This window comes from Pseudophryne corroboree, chromosome 3, assembly GCF_028390025.1.
Source record: "Pseudophryne corroboree isolate aPseCor3 chromosome 3, aPseCor3.hap2, whole genome shotgun sequence".
In the NCBI taxonomy this organism is placed as follows: Eukaryota; Metazoa; Chordata; class Amphibia; order Anura; family Myobatrachidae; genus Pseudophryne; species Pseudophryne corroboree.
In genome coordinates this window covers 462,983,189-463,004,987 of record NC_086446.1, presented here as the reverse complement: position 1 = coordinate 463,004,987, position 21,799 = coordinate 462,983,189, and the positions used below count along the sequence as shown (strand labels likewise).

The window sequence follows — 21,799 nt, the reverse complement described above, 5'->3', positions numbered from 1 at the left end:
ACCAGTCGATGAGACCAGGTCCCTCCGGAGCTCTGCTGGCCGTTATCTCCCGTCAGCGGAGTGGGGGAGCTGTGAAACGGGGGTAAGTGAGGCGGGGGGCGGATGTCAGGCGCCTGTAGAGGCCGGGGATCGGCGAGGCAGCGCAGAAGATGAAATTTTAGGCGGTGCCAACCACAAGATGGCCGCCGGCCGCCCGTTCTGTGTGTCCCGGCCACTGTCTCCCGCAGGCCGCCCGGTCTCCAGTCCTCAGTGGGGCTTTAGGGGCTTGCTGGGCAGGATGTCCGACCCCCAGAGAGCTGATTAGGTGGGGGGGAAAGTCCGTACAGCCGCCGCTCCGGGCCCGGGTTCCCCGTCCTCACCCCAAAATCGAGGCCCCGGCTTCAGGGACAGAGGTAGGCCGCAATCCGCAGGGGGCAGCGCAGGGCCCCCCGATTCCGCAGCCTCGACCTCTGAATGCAGGGTGATTCAGCAGGGCTTAGGGGTCTGTGTAGGTGTATAGAAGCCCTCAAATCTGGGCCAGGGGGTCTTTTTAAAAAGTTGCTGGCTGGAGCTCTGCAAGATCCTGACCTCCCTTGATGCCAGCTAGGCCACGCCCCTAAATAACATTTTTAAATAGCATTTTTACTGCTGGTTAAGAGTAAAAAACAACCCGTGTTTTCAGTCCTGCGCTGTGTAAACCACTTTGTATTTCAATATGTGTTAAGTATTGTACATATTGTCTCCACATACATAAATCTTTTGTTAATATAACTCCTGAGGGTAGCGTCTGGGATGTGACAGTTACCCTCAGTTTACCCTAAGTCCTCATTGTTATACAGCTAAACAACCATGTATGTATCCCTGATCCAGCACTCGGTGTAAGTTGCACCCCGGGTTTGCTTATCTATTATAGGAGCAAAAGTAACAGTGTCAGCCATATAGTCACTAACTTTGCACACTATTTCATATATAATTAAATTAATATCCTACTAATAAAGTGTGAGTAAATAGATATCTAATGGTGAAATTAATAGTGTTAATATAACATATAAGTTATGTACCATAACTGATCAGTGTAATGTGAACGTGTGTGATGCCAAATCCAAATCACACACGTTCACATTACACTGATCAGTTATGGTACATAACTTATATGTTATATTAACACTATTAATTTCACCATTAGATATCTATTTACTCACACTTTATTAGTAGGATATTAATTTAATTATATATGAAATAGTGTGCAAAGTTAGTGACTATATGGCTGACACTGTTACTTTTGCTCCTATAATAGATAAGCAAACCCGGGGTGCAACTTACACCGAGTGCTGGATCAGGGATACATACATGGTTGTTTAGCTGTATAACAATGAGGACTTAGGGTAAACTGAGGGTAACTGTCACATCCCAGACGCTACCCTCAGGAGTTATATTAACAAAAGATTTATGTATGTGGAGACAATATGTACAATACTTAACACATATTGAAATACAAAGTGGTTTACACAGCGCAGGATTGAAAACACGGGTTGTTTTTTACTCTTAACCAGCAGTAAAAATGCTATTTAAAAATGTTATTTATTTTTTTCATTTTTTTAGTTTCATTAGCATATCTGCTCATTGCTAATATCTACCTTGTGCAATTATTCATTTCTTTAAACTTTTTCTTATGTTCTGTTTAACTGTGAAACCCCCAGCTAAAGGCATTTGTTGGTTTGACGTCATAACGAATTGCATGCTATTACATGCACGGTCCGTGCACGATATATGAATACCGTCTACCATGATAACTGTTGCCAGGGGTGATAGGCCATTATAGGCTGTATATATGTATGCTTCACAGCTTGTATATGCTTAATTTCACTATGTCTCTCCGTTTTTTATGAATGACTCTAATGTTTAAATACAGCAGTGATAATCCTGAAGTACTGTGTTAGGAGGCAGGTGTGATATAATTATCAGCATCCTCTTTGATTAGATTTATACTTTGTATCAACTCTGTACACTTTTTCTGTGTCCAGGGATATGGTATAAAAATACAAGCCTTTAAGCACTGTTACCAGGGGCAACAGACCACCTAGTTTATATACGTGTAACCACCGTGCTTCATAGTCAGGGTATATACCATAAAATTCACTGCTGTTTTTTGGATGAACGATTATATTTGTCTGTATAGCAATCAGAATTCAGAAGTATAAGATAGAAGGCTAAGGGAATACTAAAGACAGCATGTTACATTCTAAACATCATTTAGTTGTGTAAAAGGTTATAACTATGATGAACTATTCATTTGTATATATAGAAAACAAAACCTGAGCAACACTTATGATGGGTGTTGAGAGAAAATTATCCTCTCTGTGATAAACAGTATATGCTGATCTTTACTGTGGATAATGTGTATTAGATGATAATAGATGTTTCAAGCAAGTGAAATATTGTAACGAAGTACACTCTATTTAGAGACCAACCATTATATGGTATTAGAGGGCACAAGTTAAAGGGACAAAATGTCCTCATATTATGTACTGAGATGAGGTTGGGATGCTGTGATAGACGCAGCATTTATATAAAGAGCAAGTAGATGTGATATCCCTCTTTCTTGTACTGAATTTAACAGTGCCTTCTGTGTCTTTTTCAACACCAGAAAAGCATAGTGTCAGTAACCCCCAAACTGGCTGCACTGATCTCAGTATCATCAGCCAGTGTTGGAGGCGAATGAGACACATTGCATATTGATCTGGCTTAGTCTATATTTCCATAGACTAGCATCAGTAATGGTCTCTCAGCACGCATATAATGCTATAGCACATGCGTGGTAGCAGAACCACGAAGTTTGCTACATAGTCTTGCCTTCTATACTTTCTGTACTTTTTTCAACACCAGAGCAGGTAGAGTGTCAGTAGCTCTCTCATTGGCTGCGCTGACCCTAGGGTCATCAACCAAAAGCAGAGGTGAATGAGACACTCTCCGTGGATGCTCCGGCACTGTCTATGACTCTAGAGACTGGCATAAGTAAGGGTCTCTCACCACGTATATAATGCTGTAGCACATACGAGGCAGCAGAACCACGAAACACGCCATAAGGTATTGACTTAGTATTGCTATTGTCATTCATAAATTGATTCTCCCTTATTGAAAGGGCTAAGGCCCGTTGGAGTTCATAGATCACCTGTACCTTTTAAATTGTTATAGTTTGTACTGTATGTATTGTGTTTATATTTCGCCTTTTTAGATTAAGAGAGTATAATCTCCAAATAATTTTAATTTTTGATCCTTAATAAAAGTTAAGTCTTAATACATTGTCCTTCTTTCTCTCCCCCCCCCCCCCCCCCTATTATTGATCCAATGTTGTAGCACACACATTTAACACTATTTGAGTGCCCCATTCTAGGAGAGTTCTTGTCTACCTTCTTTGGTATAGTTTTGTGTAATAGTTTAACTTAACTCTCAGGGAGCACCCCCCCGTGTCTTTAATTAATACAAAAGCATAGAAGTGCACGATATAGAAAATTGGGGTATGAGTGTCATTTATTTAATGATTGTCCTTCGACTTTGAGTTATTTTTTGTTTTGGTTCGTTCTTAGGTCTGTGCGGACAACATATTTCTTTTTTTCTACTCTACACTACATCAGCTCTTTGTCTGTGTCTGTTAACCTATTTTCCTTCTTGTACACAACACTCATTTCATTCATACATGTTCTGATTGCCGTGCACATACATCTTTGCTGAGTTGGCTGAATGTTTTCCTGGTGGCGCTTTGCACAACTACAACAGCCTCATCATCTGGGATTCGTTGAGTGGTGTCGTACAGACACTGCTGCATAGTCCTGTTGGTTAGTGGTATTTCCGATGTACCGTGGACATAACTAGTGGAAGTGACAGGTCTTGGAGGAGGAGTGTCTCGGAGCAGAACGCTGTGGAGCAGAGAATAAAGCATTAATGTGTGTACTTTTTTTGTTTTTATTGATAAAATGGTACAAAAAAAATTGTACTAAAATGTCATGAATGAAGCATTTTATGAACATCGGTTTGTTTTCTGTTGTTATTTTATTAAAAGTTTTAGGATCTATAATCTGTTGCTCGCCACAGGTTATATTCCGAATCGGTTGGTGGTATGGACCCACCAACTGAGTGGGAATAACCCGCATCTGTCGAGATTCCGACCAGCGAGATTTCATCAGCTGTCGGGATCCTGGCATCGGTCTCCTGAACGCCGGGATCCCAACATCCGGGATATGAACTGCATCTCCATTTTAATATAATGAATCTAATTATTTATAGTTTAAAAAATACAAGAAATAAAACAAGTTAAAAGTGTTTGTTACCAAAAATGACTGTTACAAGGCAATAACTGTTATAAATCCGATTAGGTAACTAATACCAGCAAAACATGAGTAACAAGGCAGTGCGGGTTTAAGTACATTTCTTAATGGAAGTATTGGTTCCAAATCTATTATTCTTTTGAAATAGTAGTACAAATATTTCAAGCACCAAGTGTATTAACAGTACAAACAGAATAAAGTTGACATTTTAACAAAAACATTTATTTTTCAGTGACTTCTATGGTGACTATTCTGTGGCTTTCTCAATTTTTGAAAACAATGTTGCAGATTTTTTTCCGCTGCTATCCTATTGTTACGTACGTGTGAAAGTACACATGGTCTGTGAGCAGCCACCGATCTACGTATGTATTATCGCAGCCGCGATCACTGAAAAAAAGTCAGCTTATTGCGGATTTTACTTTGCCTGCCTGAGTCAGGTAAAACCAAAACCACGATAGTAAAAAAGGGGCAGACTGGATGGGCCAAGTGGTTCTTATCTGCTGTCAAATTCTATGTCAAATTCCATAGGCGCCAGCATCGGGGGATAAGTGCTGTCTATGGTGGATAATTGGATAGCGCACAGCAAATCCATTATCCACAGTAAATTACCACAGATAATTGGATGTAGTAGGGTGTAAGAATCAGAAAATGAGATTTTTTGTGACAGTTTTCTGGGTTTTTTAAAGCGGCAATCATTTACACAGCAAAATCAGGTTGATTTTGCTGTGTGAATGATTGCCACTTAAAAAGCCCACACATACTCTCACAAAATCTCTCACTTTATGATTCTTACACCCTATTACAGATTTACTAGTTACAATAATTCTAAAAACAAAACATTACCGGTTTTGCATAGTTTTTTAGTTGTTTGAAATTTTGAGGTCAAAACATTTGACAATCTGCGGATTGTAAAATGTAAATGTAGCTGCAGGTCAGAGAACTGTGGCTCATTAAATTAGTTCCTTGTAAACTCAAAGTTTATATTCCATCTATTACAAGGTCACTTTTAAGTGGTATCAACTTGTGTTTTCGGTTTGTTTAAAGTGTGTGTGTGTGTGTGTGTGTGTGTGTGTGTGTGTGTGTGTGTGTGTGTGTGTGTGTGTGGCGGTGGACAAACAGGAAAAATGCCCTGCTGACAGCATTGCTTCAATGGCAGATGTCATTTAATGTTTTTTTGTTTTACGCGGAAGAGGTCCAGCATTTCAGAAAGCCAGCAGGGGTATGTGGTTTGCACCAGGGTGATATGGTCATCTCTCACTGTAGGGAATAATTTTACGATTATCTATTTATTAACAGTTTCTTATATAGCGCAGCATATTGCGTTACACTTTACAATTAGAACAACAGTAATAGAACAAAACTGGGTAAAACTAGACAGACATAGGGGTAGGAGGCCTTTCTCGCAAGCTTACAATCAAATAATGAGTTGGCAAGGGTGATGGCCAGTGGCGGTTCCAGAGGTGAGGCTGCGCAGCCCACAGTTTAAATAAATTCAAATAGGGGAACCACACCAACTAACCCTAACCCTCCCAATGCTGCCAAATATTGCCAGCTGAGACTCAAGGGCCTAATTCAGATCTGATCGCAGCAGCAAATTTGTTAGCCAATGGCCAAAACCAGGTGCACTGCAGGGGGGAGGAATCAGATGTAACATGTGCAGAGAGAGTTAGATTTGGGTGGGGTGTGTTCAAACTGAAATCTAAATTGCAGTGTAAAAATAAAGCAGCCATTTAACCTGCACAGAAACAAAATAACCCACCCAAATCTAACGCTCTCTGCACGTTATATCTGCCCCCCACCACCCCTGCAGAGGACATGGTTTTGTCCATTAGCTAACAAATTTGCTGCTGCGATCTGATCTGAATTAGGCCCATAGTAACATGGTCACTGAGGTTGAAAAAAAGATATAATGTCCATCTAGTTCAACCTTTTTATATATAATTATTACATTTAACACTAGTTTAACTATAATGGCCCAGATGAAGTTAAGTTATTAAGTCTTAGCTAACACTATAATTCATGGTTTCTCCAAAATACACTCACTTTAAATGCTATAACTTTGGATATTTCTTTCAGTTAAGAATTAATCTAATCCATTTTTAAACATATTGATTGAGTCCATCATTACTACCTTCTTAGGTAGGGAATTCCAGATCCTTACTGCTCTTACTGTGAAGAACGCTTTCCTTCGTTATGTATGAAATTTTCTCTTCTCTAAACTCAGAGGGTGTCCGCATGTCCTGTGTAGAGATTTTTCCAATAAACAAATCTCCTGATAGATCCTTGTATTGTCCCTTTATATATTTGTAAATATTAATAATGTCTCCTCTTAGCCGCCTCTTTTCAAGTGTGAACATACCTAAACTAGAAAGCCTTTCCTCATAATCCAGTGCCTCTAACCCATTAATCAATTTGGTGGCTCGCCTCTGAACCTTTTCAAGTTCCAAGATGTCTGTTTTGTGGAGTGGTGGCCAGAACTGAACACAATATTCAAGGTGAGCCCGTACCAATGATTTGTACAATGGCAGGATTACACTCTCATCCCTTGGCTCAATTCCCCACTTCATGTGTGCTAACACCTTATCTGCCTTTGATGCTGCACTATGACATTGGTTACTGCTACTAAGTCTATTATCAATGAGCACCCCAAATCTTTTTCAGCTAACATTTCCCCCTGTTTTTTTTCACATTTAGTTTTTAGTCCCAAAGAGCATAACTTTACATTTTTCTATACTGAACCTCATTCTCCAATTATCTGCCCAAACTTCAAATGTAAATAGGTCGTTCTGTAGAGGCTCAACATCCTTGTCTGAATTAAGTATTCTACACAGTTTAGTATCATCTGTTTACTATCATCTAGTGGCTCATCTATTTTCATTTTGGACTAGTGCCACCTCTGGAACCACCACTGGTGAGAACACAATTAATGCCACTGTATGTCTTGCCATGTGATGATGCACCTCTTCTTTTCCTACCTTAGATACCAATTTCCCAGAGAAGAGGTATGGAAGATAGGCACGTAAGAGTAAAAAAGACCACTATATTGTATACAGGTTGCGTATCTCATGGTTTTGCCCAGTTGCTACTTTTTTTGGCTTGCTAACAAACCTGAAGAACCCCCCGCATACAATTTTTACTGTCCCTCTGATTAGCTTTACTTATACAGAAGTAGAGCTAATCAGAGGGACAGTAGAATTGTATGCGGGGGGTTATTCAGGTATGTTAGCGAACCAAAAAAGGTAGCAATTGGGCAAAACCATGTTACACTGCAGGTGGGGCAGATGTAACATGTGCAGAGAAAATAAGATTTTACTTACCGATAAATCTATTTCTCGGAGTCCGTAGTGGATGCTGGGGTTCCTGAAAGGACCATGGGGAATAGCGGCTCCGCAGGAGACAGGGCACAAAAAGTAAAGCTTTTCCGATCAGGTGGTGTGCACTGGCTCCTCCCCCTATGACCCTCCTCCAGACTCCAGTTAGGTACTGTGCCCGGACGAGCGTACACAATAAGGGAGGATTTTGAATCCCGGGTAAGACTCATACCAGCCACACCAATCACACCGTACAACTTGTGATCTAAACCCAGTTAACAGTATGATAACAGCGGAGCCTCTGAAAGATGGCTTCCTTTAACAATAACCCGAATTAGTTAACAATAACTATGTACAACTTATGCAGATAATCCGCACTTGGGATGGGCGCCCAGCATCCACTACGGACTCCGAGAAATAGATTTATCGGTAAGTAAAATCTTATTTTCTCTATCGTCCTAGTGGATGCTGGGGTTCCTGAAAGGACCATGGGGATTATACCAAAGCTCCCAAACGGGCGGGAGAGTGCGGATGACTCTGCAGCACCGAATGAGAGAACTCCAGGTCCTCCTTAGCCAGAGTATCAAATTTGTAAAATTTTACAAACGTGTTCTCCCCTGACCACGTAGCTGCTCGGCAAAGTTGTAATGCCGAGACCCCTCGGGCAGCCGCCCAAGATGAGCCCACCTTCCTTGTGGAGTGGGCCTTTACAGATTTAGGCTGTGGCAAGCCTGCCACAGAATGTGCAAGTTGGATTGTGCTACAGATCCAACGAGCAATCGTCTGCTTAGACGCAGGAGCACCCATCTTGTTGGGTGCATACAATATAAACAACGAGTCAGATTTTCTGACTCCAGCTGTCCTTGCAATATATATTTTAATGCTCTGACAACGTCCAGTAACTTGGAGTCCTCCAAGTCACTTGTAGCCGCAGGCACTACAATAGGCTGGTTCAGATGAAATGCTGACACCACCTTAGGGAGAAAATGCGGACGAGTTCGCAGTTCTGCCCTGTCCGAATGGAAAATCAGATATGGGCTTTTGTAAGATAAAGCTGCCAATTCTGACACTCTCCTGGCAGAAGCCAGGGCTAGAAGCATGGTCACTTTCCATGTGAGATATTTCAAATCCACCTTTTTTAGTGGTTCAAACCAATGAGATTTTAGGAAGTCCAAAACCACATTTAGATCCCACGGTGCCACTGGAGGCACCACAGGAGGCTGTATATGCAGCACCCCCTTAACAAAGGTCTGGACTTCAGGGACTGAAGCCAATTCTTTTTGAAAGAAAATCGACAGGGCCGAAATTTGAACCTTAATAGATCCCAATTTGAGACCCATTGACAATCCTGATTGCAGGAAATGTAGGAATCGACCCAGTTGAAATTCCTCCGTCGGAGCACTCCGATCTTCGCACCACGCAACATATTTTCGCCAAATTCGGTGATAATGTTGCACGGTTACTTCCTTCCTTGCTTTAATCAAAGTAGGAATGACTTCTTCCGGCATGCCTCTTTCCTTTAGGATCCGGCGTTCAACCGCCATGCCGTCAAACGCAGCCGCGGTAAGTCTTGAAACAGACAGGGACCCTGCTGAAGCAAGTCCCTCCTTAGAGGTAGAGGCCACGGATCTTCCGTGATCATCTCTTGAAGTTCCGGGTACCAAGTCCTCCTTGGCCAATCCGGAACCACTAGTATCGTTCTTACGCCTCTTTGCCGTATAATTCTCAATACTTTTGGTATGAGAGGCAGAGGAGGAAACACATACACCGACTGGTACACCCAAGGCGTTACCAGCGCGTCCACAGCTATTGCCTGCGGATCTCTTGACCTGGCGCAATACCTGTCCAGTTTTTTGTTGAGGCGAGACGCCATCATGTCCACCATTGGTCTTTCCCAACGGGTTACCAGCATGTGGAAGACTTCTGGATGAAGTCCCCACTCTCCCGGGTGAAGATCGTGTCTGCTGAGGAAGTCTGCTTCCCAGTTGTCCACTCCCGGGATGAACACTGCTGACAGTGCTATCACATGATTCTCTGCCCAGCGAAGAATCCTTGCAGCTTCTGCCATTGCCCTCCTGCTTCTTGTGCCGCCCTGTCTGTTCACATGGGCGACTGCCGTGATGTTGTCCGACTGGATCAATACCGGTTTTCCCTGAAGCAGAGGTTCTGCCTGGTTTAGAGCATTGTATATTGCTCTTAGTTCCAGAATGTTTATGTGAAGAGACGTTTCCAGGCTCGTCCATACTCCCTGGAAGTTTCTTCCTTGTGTGACTGCTCCCCAGCCTCTCAGGCTGGCGTCCGTGGTCACCAGGATCCAATCCTGTATGCCGAATCTGCGGCCCTCCAATAGATGAGCACTCTGCAACCACCACAGAAGAGACACCCTTGTCCTTGGAGACAGGGTTATCCGTAGGTGCATCTGAAGATGCGACCCTGACCATTTGTCCAACAGATCCCTTTGGAAAATTCTTGCGTGGAATCTGCCGAATGGAATCGCTTCGTAAGAAGCCACCATTTTTCCCAGGACTCTTGTGCATTGATGTACAGACACCTTTCCTGGTTTTAGGAGGTTCCTGACAAGCTCGGATAACTCCTTGGCTTTTTCCTCCGGGAGAAAAACCTTTTTCTGAACCGTGTCCAGAATCATCCCTAGGAACAGCAGACGAGTTGTCGGCATTAACTGGGATTTTGGAATATTCAGAATCCACCCGTGCTGTTTTAGCACTTCTTGAGACAGTGCTAATCCCATCTCTAGCTGTTCTCTGGACCTCGCCCTTATTAGGAGATCGTCCAAGTATGGGATAATTAATACGCCTTTTCTTCGAAGAAGAATCATCATCTCGGCCATTACCTTTGTAAAGATCCGAGGTGCCGTGGACAATCCGAACGGCAGCGTCTGAAACTGATAGTGACAGTTTTGTACAACGAACCTGAGGTACCCCTGGTGTGAGGGGTAAATTGGAACGTGGAGATACGCATCCTTGATGTCCAAGGATACCATAAAGTTCCCCTCTTCCAGGTTCGCTATCACTGCTCTGAGTGACTCCATTTTGAACTTGAACTTCTTTATGTACAGGTTCAAGGACTTCAGATTTAGAATAGGCCTTACCGAGCCATCCGGCTTCGGTACCACAAAAAGAGTGGAATAATACCCCTTCCCTTGTTGCAGAAGAGGTACCTTGACTATCACCTGCTGAGAGTACAGCTTGTGAATGGCTTCCAACACCGTCTCCCTTTCGGAGGGGGACGTTGGTAAAGCAGACCTCAGGAAACGGCGAGGTGGATCTGTCTCTAATTCCAACCTGTATCCCTGAGATATTATCTGCAGGATCCAGGGATCTACTTGCGAGTGAGCCCACTGCGCGCTGTAATTTTTGAGACGACCGCCCACCGTCCCCGAGTCCGCTTGAGAAGCCCCAGCGTCATGCTGAGGCTTTTGTAGAAGCCGGGGAGGGCTTCTGATCCTGGGAAGGAGCTGCGTGTTGCTGTCTCTTCCCTCGACCTTTGCCTCGTGGCAAATATGAATAGCCCTTTGCTCTCTTATTTTTAAAGGAACGAAAGGGCTGCGGTTGAAAAGTCGGTGCCTTTTTCTGTTGGGGAGTGACTTGAGGTAGAAAGGTGGATTTCCCGGCTGTAGCCGTGGCCACCAAATCTGATAGACCGACTCCAAATAACTCCTCCCCCTTATACGGCAAAACTTCCATATGCCGTTTTGAATCCGCATCGCCTGTCCACTGTCGCGTCCATAAAGCTCTTCTGGCCGAAATGGACATAGCACTTACCCGTGATGCCAGTGTGCATATATCCCTCTGTGCATCACGCATATAAAGAAATGCATCCTTTATTTGTTCTAACGACAGTAGAATATTGTCCCTGTCCAGGGTATCAATATTTTCAATCAGGGATTCTGACCAAACTACCCCCGCACTGCCCATCCAGGCAGTTGCTACAGCTGGTCGTAGTATAACACCTGCATGTGTGTATATACTTTTTTGGATATTTTCCATCCTCCTATCTGATGGATCTTTAAGTGCGGCCGTCTCAGGAGAGGGTAACGCCACTTGTTTAGATAAGCGTGTTAGCGCCTTGTCCACCCTAGGAGGTGTTTCCCAGCGCTCCCTAACCTCTGGCGGGAAAGGGTATAATGCCAATAATTTCTTTGAAATTATCAGCTTTTTATCAGGGGCAACCCACGCTTCATTACACACGTCATTTAGTTCTTCTGATTCAGGAAAAACTATAGGTAGTTTTTTCATACCCCACATAATACCCTGTTTAGTGGTACCTGTAGTATCAGCTAAATGTAACGCCTCCTTCATTGCCAAAATCATATAACGTGTGGCCCTACTGGAAAATACGGTTGATTCGTCACCGTCACCACTGGAGTCATCGCCTGTGTCTGGGTCTGTGTCTTCCATAAATAAAGGCATCCATTCTGGTGTCGACCCCCTAGGAGGTGACATCCCCATATTTGGCAATTGCTCCGCCTCCACACCAATATCGTCCTCATACATGTCGACACACACGTACCGACACACAGCAGACACACAGGGAATGCTCCTAATGAAGACAGGACCCACTAGCCCTTTGGGGAGACAGAGGGAGAGTTTGCCAGCACACACCAAAAGCGCTATATATATATCAGGGATAGCCTTATAATAAGTGCTCCCCTATAGCTGCTTTGTTATATAAAAATATCGCCATAAATTTGCCCCCCCTCTCTGTTTTACCCTGTTTCTGTAGTGCAGTGCAGGGGAGAGACCTGGGAGCCGTCCTGACCAGCGGAGCTGTGAGAGGAAATGGCGCCGTGTGCTGAGGAGATAGGCCCCGCCCCTTTTCCGGCGGGCTCGTCTCCCGCTATTTTGAGAAATCAGGCAGGGGTTAAATATCTCCATATAGCCTCTAGGGCTATATGTGAGGTATTTTTAGCCTTTATAGGTACTCATTTTGCCTCCCAGGGCGCCCCCCTCCCAGCGCCCTGCACCCTCAGTGACTGCCGTGTGAAGTGTGCTGAGAGGAAAATGGCGCACAGCTGCAGTGCTGTGCGCTACCTTTAGAAGACTGCAGGAGTCTTCAGCCGCCGATTCTGGACCTCTTCTGTCTTCAGCATCTGCAAGGGGGCCGGCGGCGCGGCTCCGGTGACCATCCAGGCTGTACCTGTGATCGTCCCTCTGGAGCTTGATGTCCAGTAGCCAAGAAGCCAATCCATCCTGCACGCAGGTGAGTTGACTCCTTCTCCCCTCAGTCCCTCGCTGCAGTGATCCTGTTGCCAGCAGGAATCACTGTAACATAAAAAACCTAGCTAAACTTTCTCTAAGCAGCTCTTTAGGAGAGCCACCTAGATTGCACCCTTCTCGGCCGGGCACAAAAATCTAACTGGAGTCTGGAGGAGGGTCATAGGGGGAGGAGCCAGTGCACACCACCTGATCGGAAAAGCTTTACTTTTTGTGCCCTGTCTCCTGCGGAGCCGCTATTCCCCATGGTCCTTTCAGGAACCCCAGCATCCACTAGGACGATAGAGAAATAGATTTGGGTGGGTTATATTGTTTCTGTGCCTGGTAAACACTAGCTGCTTTATTTTTACACTGCAATTTAGATTTCAGTTTGAACACACGGGTGGTATTCATGTGACCGCCGGTCTGCTGACCGACAGTCACATGACCTCCTCCACCATCCCGCCGGCTCATTATCCCGATGGTCGGCATGCCGACCAACAGGGACTATTTCCACTCGTGGGTGTCCACGACACCCATAGAGTGGGAATAGAACCTGTGGCGACCGCAGGTCGCCACCGAGCCCGCAAGGGGCTTTCTGCACTCGCCCCTCCCCGCCGGGATCCCGGCGTCGGTATGCTGCCGGGATCCCGGCGTCGGTAAGCTGACCGGCGGTCAGGAGACCGCCGGTTAGCCATACTACACCCTGAACACACCACACCCAAATCTAACTCTCTCTGCACAGGTTGCATGCGCCCAACCTGTAGTGCAACATGGTTTTGCCCAATTGCTAACTTTTTTGGTTTGTTAACAAACCTCAGTAAGGTCCATAATCTTCTCTAAAGTCTTTCCGGTAAAGGAACACATTCCTTCTCATGTTTCTGAACAAACTATGTAAACATCATTCTTCAAGTAAGTATTCCATGTCTTTGGTTTACATTATACACTTTGCTTAAAGTAAGCAATGGAAAGAAATGTACTTCATTGTAATGTGAGCAATACTCTACTATAATGCAAAGTATTTATCTGTCATTTGCCAATTACCCTTAGATTTCGTGGATGATTGTTGTGTTTCCCCCACTTATGCATTTACAGAAATAAACTAACCAACAAATGATGGCTTTACTATCTTGCTTCATCATAGTTCCTTGGTTGTGCCTCACCATTGACAACGCCTGGTCATTCATATTGTAACATGCAAGCAGTTTTGTATAAATCATACAGTACATTTAACAACAAATTTAAATCTAAATTAAGTTCCAGGTGAAAAACATTACATCACAAGCATGGTTAGATAAATACTGAAAATATGATGGGCAACATTTATAACACTGCAATCATTCACAGACTATATGGGTCACCATAGTCTGAGTACCCAGAAACCTCCCCTGATGGACCAAGGTTTTTTTTGGAGATGGAGACAGCTGCCTGACTGTTACTGCCTCCTGCAGCAATGAGCGGAGATGCCGGCAGCTCTGCAGACACAGAGCTGCGCTCGCCACAGCTCTCTGCTTTGGAATGAACAGGAGAGAAGACGTCTGAAAGGGAGCTGCTCTTCCTCCCTTGCAGTGGTGGGTAGTCAGCTCGACTCTGAGATCTGTACTGCCATGCAGCATGAGCATGTCAGTAGAGGCACTGGCGTATCTATAATGGGTGCAAGATATGTTATGCACATGGGCCCCTGGGTCCAGGGGGGCCCACACACCACACACCCTGCACCCATTTCACTATACTCACCTCTCTGTCGGCCCAGTGGCAAATATCACTCAGAAAATGGCCGCTGCAGCTAGTTTACGGTGATTAGCACATGTGCAGTAAAGATGTTTCCAGAAAAGCGTCATGGGTGCCATGTTCCCGGAGACCTGCACAATGGGCTTTGGCGCAATGCCAGTGTTTACTGCACCACCGGAGAGGGGAGGCCTAATTGGAGACTACACATGGGCCCCTCCACTCTTAAAGAGCCTCTGAGGGGCAACATGGACATGTTAAATGGACAAAATTATTTGGCCACACCTGTTAATTATAGAATTCAAGTGTTTGAATCAGACCTGTTGCCAAAGGTGTATAAAATCAAGCACTTAGCTATGCAATCTCCATTTGCAAACATTGTGACACAAATGGGTAGTTCTGAAGAACTCAGGGACTTCATCGTGGTACTGTGATAGGATGCCACCTTTGCAATATGACGCTTTGTGAAATTTCATCCATGATGGATATTCCATGGTCAACTGTAACTGATATTATTAGAAAAAGGAAGTGTTTAGGAGTAACAGCAACTCAAACTCAAAGTGGAAGATCATGTAAAATCACAGAGAGGGCTCAACGACTGCTAAAGCACATGGTGCGTAACACTTGCCAATGCTCTGCTCATTCCATAGCTGAAGAGTTCCAAACATCCACTGGCATTAATGTAAGCACACAAACTGTGTAGCAGGAACTTAATAGAATGGGTTGCCATGGCCGAGCAGCTGCATACAAGCCTCACATCACCAAGTACAATACCAAGCAGAGTGGTGTAAAGCACACAGACACTGGACTGTGGAGCAGTGGAAACATGTTTTGAGTGTGGTGAGCCTGGTCTTGTAAGGCAAGATTTTCCAAAGCAGAATGAGCTGATGGATTGCAGCGCAGGGAAATCAGCACAACCTGTAGTCAGCATGGTGACTGAAAGTAAATCTCCCGGCTGAAACCACCCTTTTTGGTCTGATGGTACAGATTGAAGGCTGGGATATTTGGGCCTTGGTTGACACTGGCAGTGCACTGACTATCAGTTTAGCTAAACTGGTTCCTCCTGACTCTGATCAGGTTTCACTCCCGGTAAAGTTGTTGTGTATACATGGGGACATAGAAGAATGCCCATGAGTGCACCTGTTGGTGGTGATTAAAGGATGCCCAATAAAAATGGTAGCAGCAGTAGCATACAAGCTTCCTTATTCGCTATTCCTTGGTCGGGACTTTCCGCTGTTACACAAGGTGGTTACCTGGCATAACATTGACAGACAGACAGAGGCTGACCTAACCCAGGAGCCGAGATCTACTGGAAGCATGGCTGTATGATTGTAAAGCCTTCTCTTGCAAGTGAGCAGCATGGGGGAGGTGAGATTAAGACACACTGTTTCCCCATTGTTGAAATCGTATCTTTGCAGGACTTTGAGTGAGATCAACAGACTGATGGGAATTAGTCCAACTTTTGAAAATGTAGTAATGGTAAATGGTAAAGTGTACCTTACTTCATGGTTGCCGTGTAACCTATTTGATTGGTAAAAGGGTAGACCAGTTGCTGGTGCCCTGGAAACACAAACAGCTGGTATTGAGGACGGCTCACACACATTTATGGGTTGGCTAGCTAGGGGAGGAGAAAACTCTCCAACATATCCAGCTATGGTTCTTCTGGGCAGGCATTCATGCCACAGTAAAAATATATTGTCAGGAATGCCCAATGTGCCAAAAGACCTCACCCCGGCCAGAATTTAGGGTGCCAAGGATTCTTCTGCCTATCATTTATGTGCCTTTTAAACAAATTGGTATGGATCTGATAGGGACAGTGAAAAAATCTGCTCGTGGGCATCAGTATATATTGGTGGTGGGATATTATGCCACCAGGTACCTGGAGGTAATTCCACCACGTAACATGAAATCTGGCCCTATTGCCCAAGAGTTGTTGATGCTGTATACCTGTCTGGGAATACCAAAAGAGGTCATGACAGACCAAGGTACCCCTTTTGTGTCTAAATTAATGGAAGACATGTGTCGTCTGTTGAAGGTAGATAGAATTACCACTTCGGTTTACCACCAGTAGACAGATGGCTTGGTCAAACGCTTTAATCAAACTCTTATGCAGATGATAAAAAAGGCGTTGTTACATGAGAAGCAGTGGGGGTAATTCCAAGTTGATCGCAGTAGGAAATTTTTTAGCAGTTGGGCAAAACCATGTGCACTGCAGGGGAGGCAGATATAACATGTGCAGAGAGAGTTAGATTTGGGTGGGTTATTTTGTTTCTGTGCAGGGTAAATACTGTCTGCTTTATTTTTACACTGCAATTAAGTTTGCAGATTGAACTCACCACACCCAAATCTAACTCTCCCTGCACATGTTAAATCTGCCTCCCCTACAGTGCACATGGTTTTGTCCAATTGCTACCAAAATTCCTGCTGCGATCAACTTGGAATTACCCCCAATATTGGGACCTACTCTTACCTTATGTTTGCGGTTCAAAAGGTGCCCAAACCTCTACGGGGCTTAGCCCCTTCAAGCTCCTGTGTGGGAGACAGACCAGAGGGATACTAGATCTGTTAAAAGAAGGGTGGGAACAGCAGTTGTCTCAAGTGCCTAACATCGTTCAGTTTGTGTGATAATTGTATAGCCATCTAAAGCAAATTGCACCACTTCTGAATTAACAAATGGAAAAGGCTCAACAGCATCAAAAACGCTGTTATGACATTGCCTCTGTCAACCGGACCTTTAATCCGGGAGACAAGTTACTGGTGCCTACCGCTGAAAGTAAACTGTATGCCCAAAGATGAGGCCCTTATGAGATAATAGAGGCAGTGGGACCTGTGAACTATAAGGTATGGCAGGAGGGTAGAAGGAAAGAGGTACAAGTCTACCATGTGAATTTGTTGAACCCTTGGAAAGTGACAATCAGCCCTCTTTAGTGGCTGTGAAAACCCCAGAATGTCAGGTGCCCATTGATGTCACCTTGGGTCCTAGCCAGAAGCAAGAAGTCGTAAACTTAGTAGCACAGTACCAGGATGTGTTTTCTGCCCTCCTGGGGAAAACCCATATCATACAGCATGATACTATTACTCCACCCAGAGTGGTGATAAAACAAAGGCCATATTGCGTACCTGAGGCCAAATGGGCAGCAGTAACACGGGAAGTGGAAGAGATGCTGTGCTTAGGGGTCTTAGAGCAGTGATCGCAAAAACGCGCTATGGCGCATATTTTACCCAGAAACGGACGCCCGGGACTCACATTTAGAAGATGAGCAGGTCCCACAGGACGCGCTCATCTGGATGTGTGCTTGCATCGCGCCAGCCAGTCAGCGGAACGCTGGAGGTGACTGGCTGTTTCCTTAGCCAATCACCTCCTGTAGTCTCCAGCCAATCACAGCCTGCAGTGTCTACCGCCAGTCCGCCCGCTTTGAATCCTGCTCCCCTCCTCCCCGCTGACCTGGGCTCCGCGCCAGCACATGATTCTGTGCTGCAGCGCTGACAGACTGGCCCCGTTCATCCGGCTCCATCTCCTCCCCGCTGCACACTTCGCCGCCAGCACCAAGAGACTGGCCACGCTCACCAGGCACCTCCTCTGACAGTGAGTAGCGCTCCGTATCTGCCTCACTCCTCCTCAGCGGCATGTGTGCCCGGGCTGCAGTAGGCTGCGTGTGGTCGTTGGTGAATGGTCTTGCTGAAGGTTTCACGTGACGGGGGGACGGACTGGAGGTCATAAGTGGTTACTGCAATGTGCCTCAGTGCTCTACCTGGTGCAATGTGCCTCAGTGCTCTACCTGGTGCAATGTGCCTCAGTGCTCTACCTGGTGCAATGTGCCTCAGTGCTCTACCTGGTGCAGTGTGCCTTTACCTGGCACAATGTGTATAATAACGTGCTCTACCTGGCGCAATGTGTATAATAGCGTGCTCTACCTGGCGCATTGTGTATAATAAGGTGCTCTACCTGGTGCATTGTGTATAATAACGTGCTCTACCTGGCGCAAGGTGTATAATAACGTGCTCTACCTGGCGCAATGTGTATAATAACGTGCTCTACCTGGCGCATTGTGTATAACGTGCTCTACCTGGTGCATAGTGTATAATAGCGTGCACTACCTGGCGCAATGTGTATAATAACGTGCTCTACCTGGTGCATTGTGTATAATAACGTGCTCTACCTGGTGCATTGTGTATAATAACATGCTCTACCTGGTGCATTGTGTATAATAACATGCTCTACCTGGCGCAATGTGTATAATAACGTGCTCTACCTGGCACAGTGTGTATAATAACGTGCTCTACCTGGCGCAATGTGTATAATAACGTGCTCTACCTGGCGCAATGTGTATAATAACGTGCTCTACCTGGCACAATGTGTATAATAACGTGCTCTACCTGGTGCATTGTGTATAATAACGTGCTCTACCTGGCGCAATGTGTATAATAACGTGCTGTACCGGGGGCAATGTGTATAATAACGTGCTGTACCGAGCGCAATGTGTATAATGTGCTCTACCTGGCGCATTGTGAATAATAATGTGCTCTACCTGGTGCATTGTGTATAATAACGTGCTGTACCTGGTGCATTGTGTATAATAACGTGCTGTACCGGGCGCATTGTGTATAATAACGTGCTCTACCTGGTGCATTGTGTATAATAACGTGCTGTACCGGGCGCATTGTGTATAATAACGTGCTCTACCTGGTGCATTGTGTATAATAACGTGCTCTACCTGGCGCATTGTGTATAATAACATGCTCTACCTGGCGCATTGTGTATAATAACGTGCTCTACCTGGCGCATTGTGTATAATAACGTGCTCTACCTGGTGCATTGTGTATAATAACGTGCTGTACCGGGCGCATTGTGTATAATAACGTGCTCTACCTGGTGCATTGTGTATAATAACGTGCTCTACCTGGCGCATTGTGTATAATAACGTGCTCTACCTGGCGCATTGTGTATAATAACGTGCTCTATCTGCCGCATTGTGTATAATAACGTGCTCTACCTGGTGCATTGTGTATAACGTGCTCTACCTGGAGCATTGTGTATAATAATGTGCTCTACCTAGCGCATTGTGTATAATAACGTGCTCTACCTGGTGCATTGTGTATAATAACGTGCTCCACCTGGTGCATTGTGCATAACATGCTCTACCTGGCGCATTGTGTATAACGTGCTGTACTTGGAGCAAAGTGTATAACGTGCTCTATCTGGCGCAATATGTATAACGTGCTCTATCTGGCGCAGTGTGTATAGGAGGTTCTACCTGGCGCAGTGGGCATAGGAGGTTCTACCTGGTGCAATGTGTATAAGCGGCACTACTGTGTGGTGTAATGTGAATTGGCACTATTATGTGGTCACGCCCCTTCCCTATGAAGCCACCCCTTTATAATATTGCGGCACGCCTACGGCGCGCACTGCCTATACTTTGCGATCTGGGAGGTGGCACACCAATTCACTTTCTGCCTAAGAGCACCAAAATGTCTAGTTACACCTTTGGTGCAGGGTGTCCTGCAGAGCCGGCCATAGGCATAGGCAAACTAGGCAATTGCCTAGGGCATCTGGTATGCCTAGGGGCACAATCAGCTTCTGCTAATTAAAATGATATGCAGCATGCCTATATTCTGTGCGTAGCATTTCGTCTGCAGCTACAGCCACAGTCGCACACGGTATATAGGCTTGCCGCATATCATTTTAATCAGCAGAAGCTGCTTGTGCATCCTAGTCACATAGCAATACAAATAAGATGCATTTTCATCATAAATAGGCAAATCGAAGTTAGCAGAGCTGCCAGTTGACTCACGCCAAGCATCACCTGCTGCATGGCACATGAGGCAAGATTTAGGAAGACACATCTGTATCCAAGCAGTGTTAGCGGCCGTGTGAGTGCTGTGTGTGTGTGTGTGAGTGGATTAGTTGTGCAATAGTGTTCGGCATATGTGTATGGGGCATTATGTGTTTCATGTGTATAAATGCACTAATAATGTGCAGCAAATGTGTAAAGGGCACTATATGTGTCATTATGTGTATAAGGGCATTAATAATGTGTAACATGTGTAAGGGGCACTGTGTGTCATTATGTGTATAAAGGAACTAATAATGTGAGGCATATGTGTAAGGGACATTATGTGTGTCATTACGTGTATAAGGGCATTAATAATGTGCGGCATATGTGTATGGGACATTATGTGTATAAGGGCATTAATAAGGGTTGGCATAATGTGTATTATGTTTATAAGGATAATAATGTGTGTCATATGTGTAAGGGGCATTACTGTGTGGTATTATGTGTCTAAATGCATTACCAATGTGTGGCATTGTGTGTATAAGGTGCTCTACTGTGTGGCATAACGTATAGAAAGGGCACTACACTGTGGTCTAATGTGAATAAAGAGCAATATGGTGTGGTGTAATGAGAATAAAGAGCAATTCAGTATGATGTTATGTGAATGAGGGGCACTACTGTGAGGCGTAACGTATATAAGGTAAAGTGGTACTACTGTGTGATGTAATGTGAATAAGGGACACTATTGCATGATAAATTGTGAATAAAGTTGCACTACTGTAAGGAATAATTTGAATTGGGGTACTAGTGTGTGGCCATGCCCCTGCCAGTAAAAACACATACCTTTTTGGGCTGTGCGCCGAATGTGCAAACTGTTCTTATTTAAATTACAGGGGGTAGGAAACCCCCCCCCAAAAAAAAACTGCTATGGGTGGAAGAGAGGGGGGGGGGTGATGGTGCTGTGAAAGGGGTGCAGGGTCAGAGGCGGAACTGGTGGTGGTGCTAGGGGGCACCAGCCAAAATCTTGCCTAGGGCATCATATTGGTTAGGGCCGGCTCTGGTGTCCTGCATGCTACACAGCCCAGCAGCATTGTCACCCCATCCCCCCCACCTTGCAACACTTTTGTAGTGTCCAAACAAGATTAAGATGAATAAGAACCTTCATTCCGATGGGACCCCAAAAAAAACCCGGTAGGACCCCAATTTTTAAAAGTGAGGGGTCCCTGGGACCCACTTTTTTGGGGGCTCAGCGCGATCACTGTAGAGTAATCAAACAATGAATGGAATCAGGGGGGATGCAGTTAAAATAACAACGCCGGAATCCCAACTTGCAGCCAGAATCACAACGTCAAAATGCAGACAGGAGGTGGGATTCTGACAGTCAGCATCCCATCCATCGGTATTATATACTGAACCCAATCAGGGCCGTCTTACCAGCTGTATAGGCCCCTGGGCAAAGCAATGCTCCG

The 21,799-nt window shown here is 44.9% G+C and overlaps 1 protein-coding gene across 1 annotated transcript in view; it reads right to left on the bottom strand.

Annotated features, from left to right (window-relative positions):
• ACSF2 (acyl-CoA synthetase family member 2) overlaps nucleotides 1-21,799 on the bottom strand; it is a 286,408-nt gene that overhangs the window by 218,708 nt on the left and 45,901 nt on the right. The window contains exon 2 of the mRNA XM_063960699.1: nucleotides 3,701-3,896. Coding sequence (XP_063816769.1) covers nucleotides 3,701-3,896 — 196 coding nt within the window. The remainder of the gene's footprint in view (nucleotides 1-3,700; nucleotides 3,897-21,799) is intronic.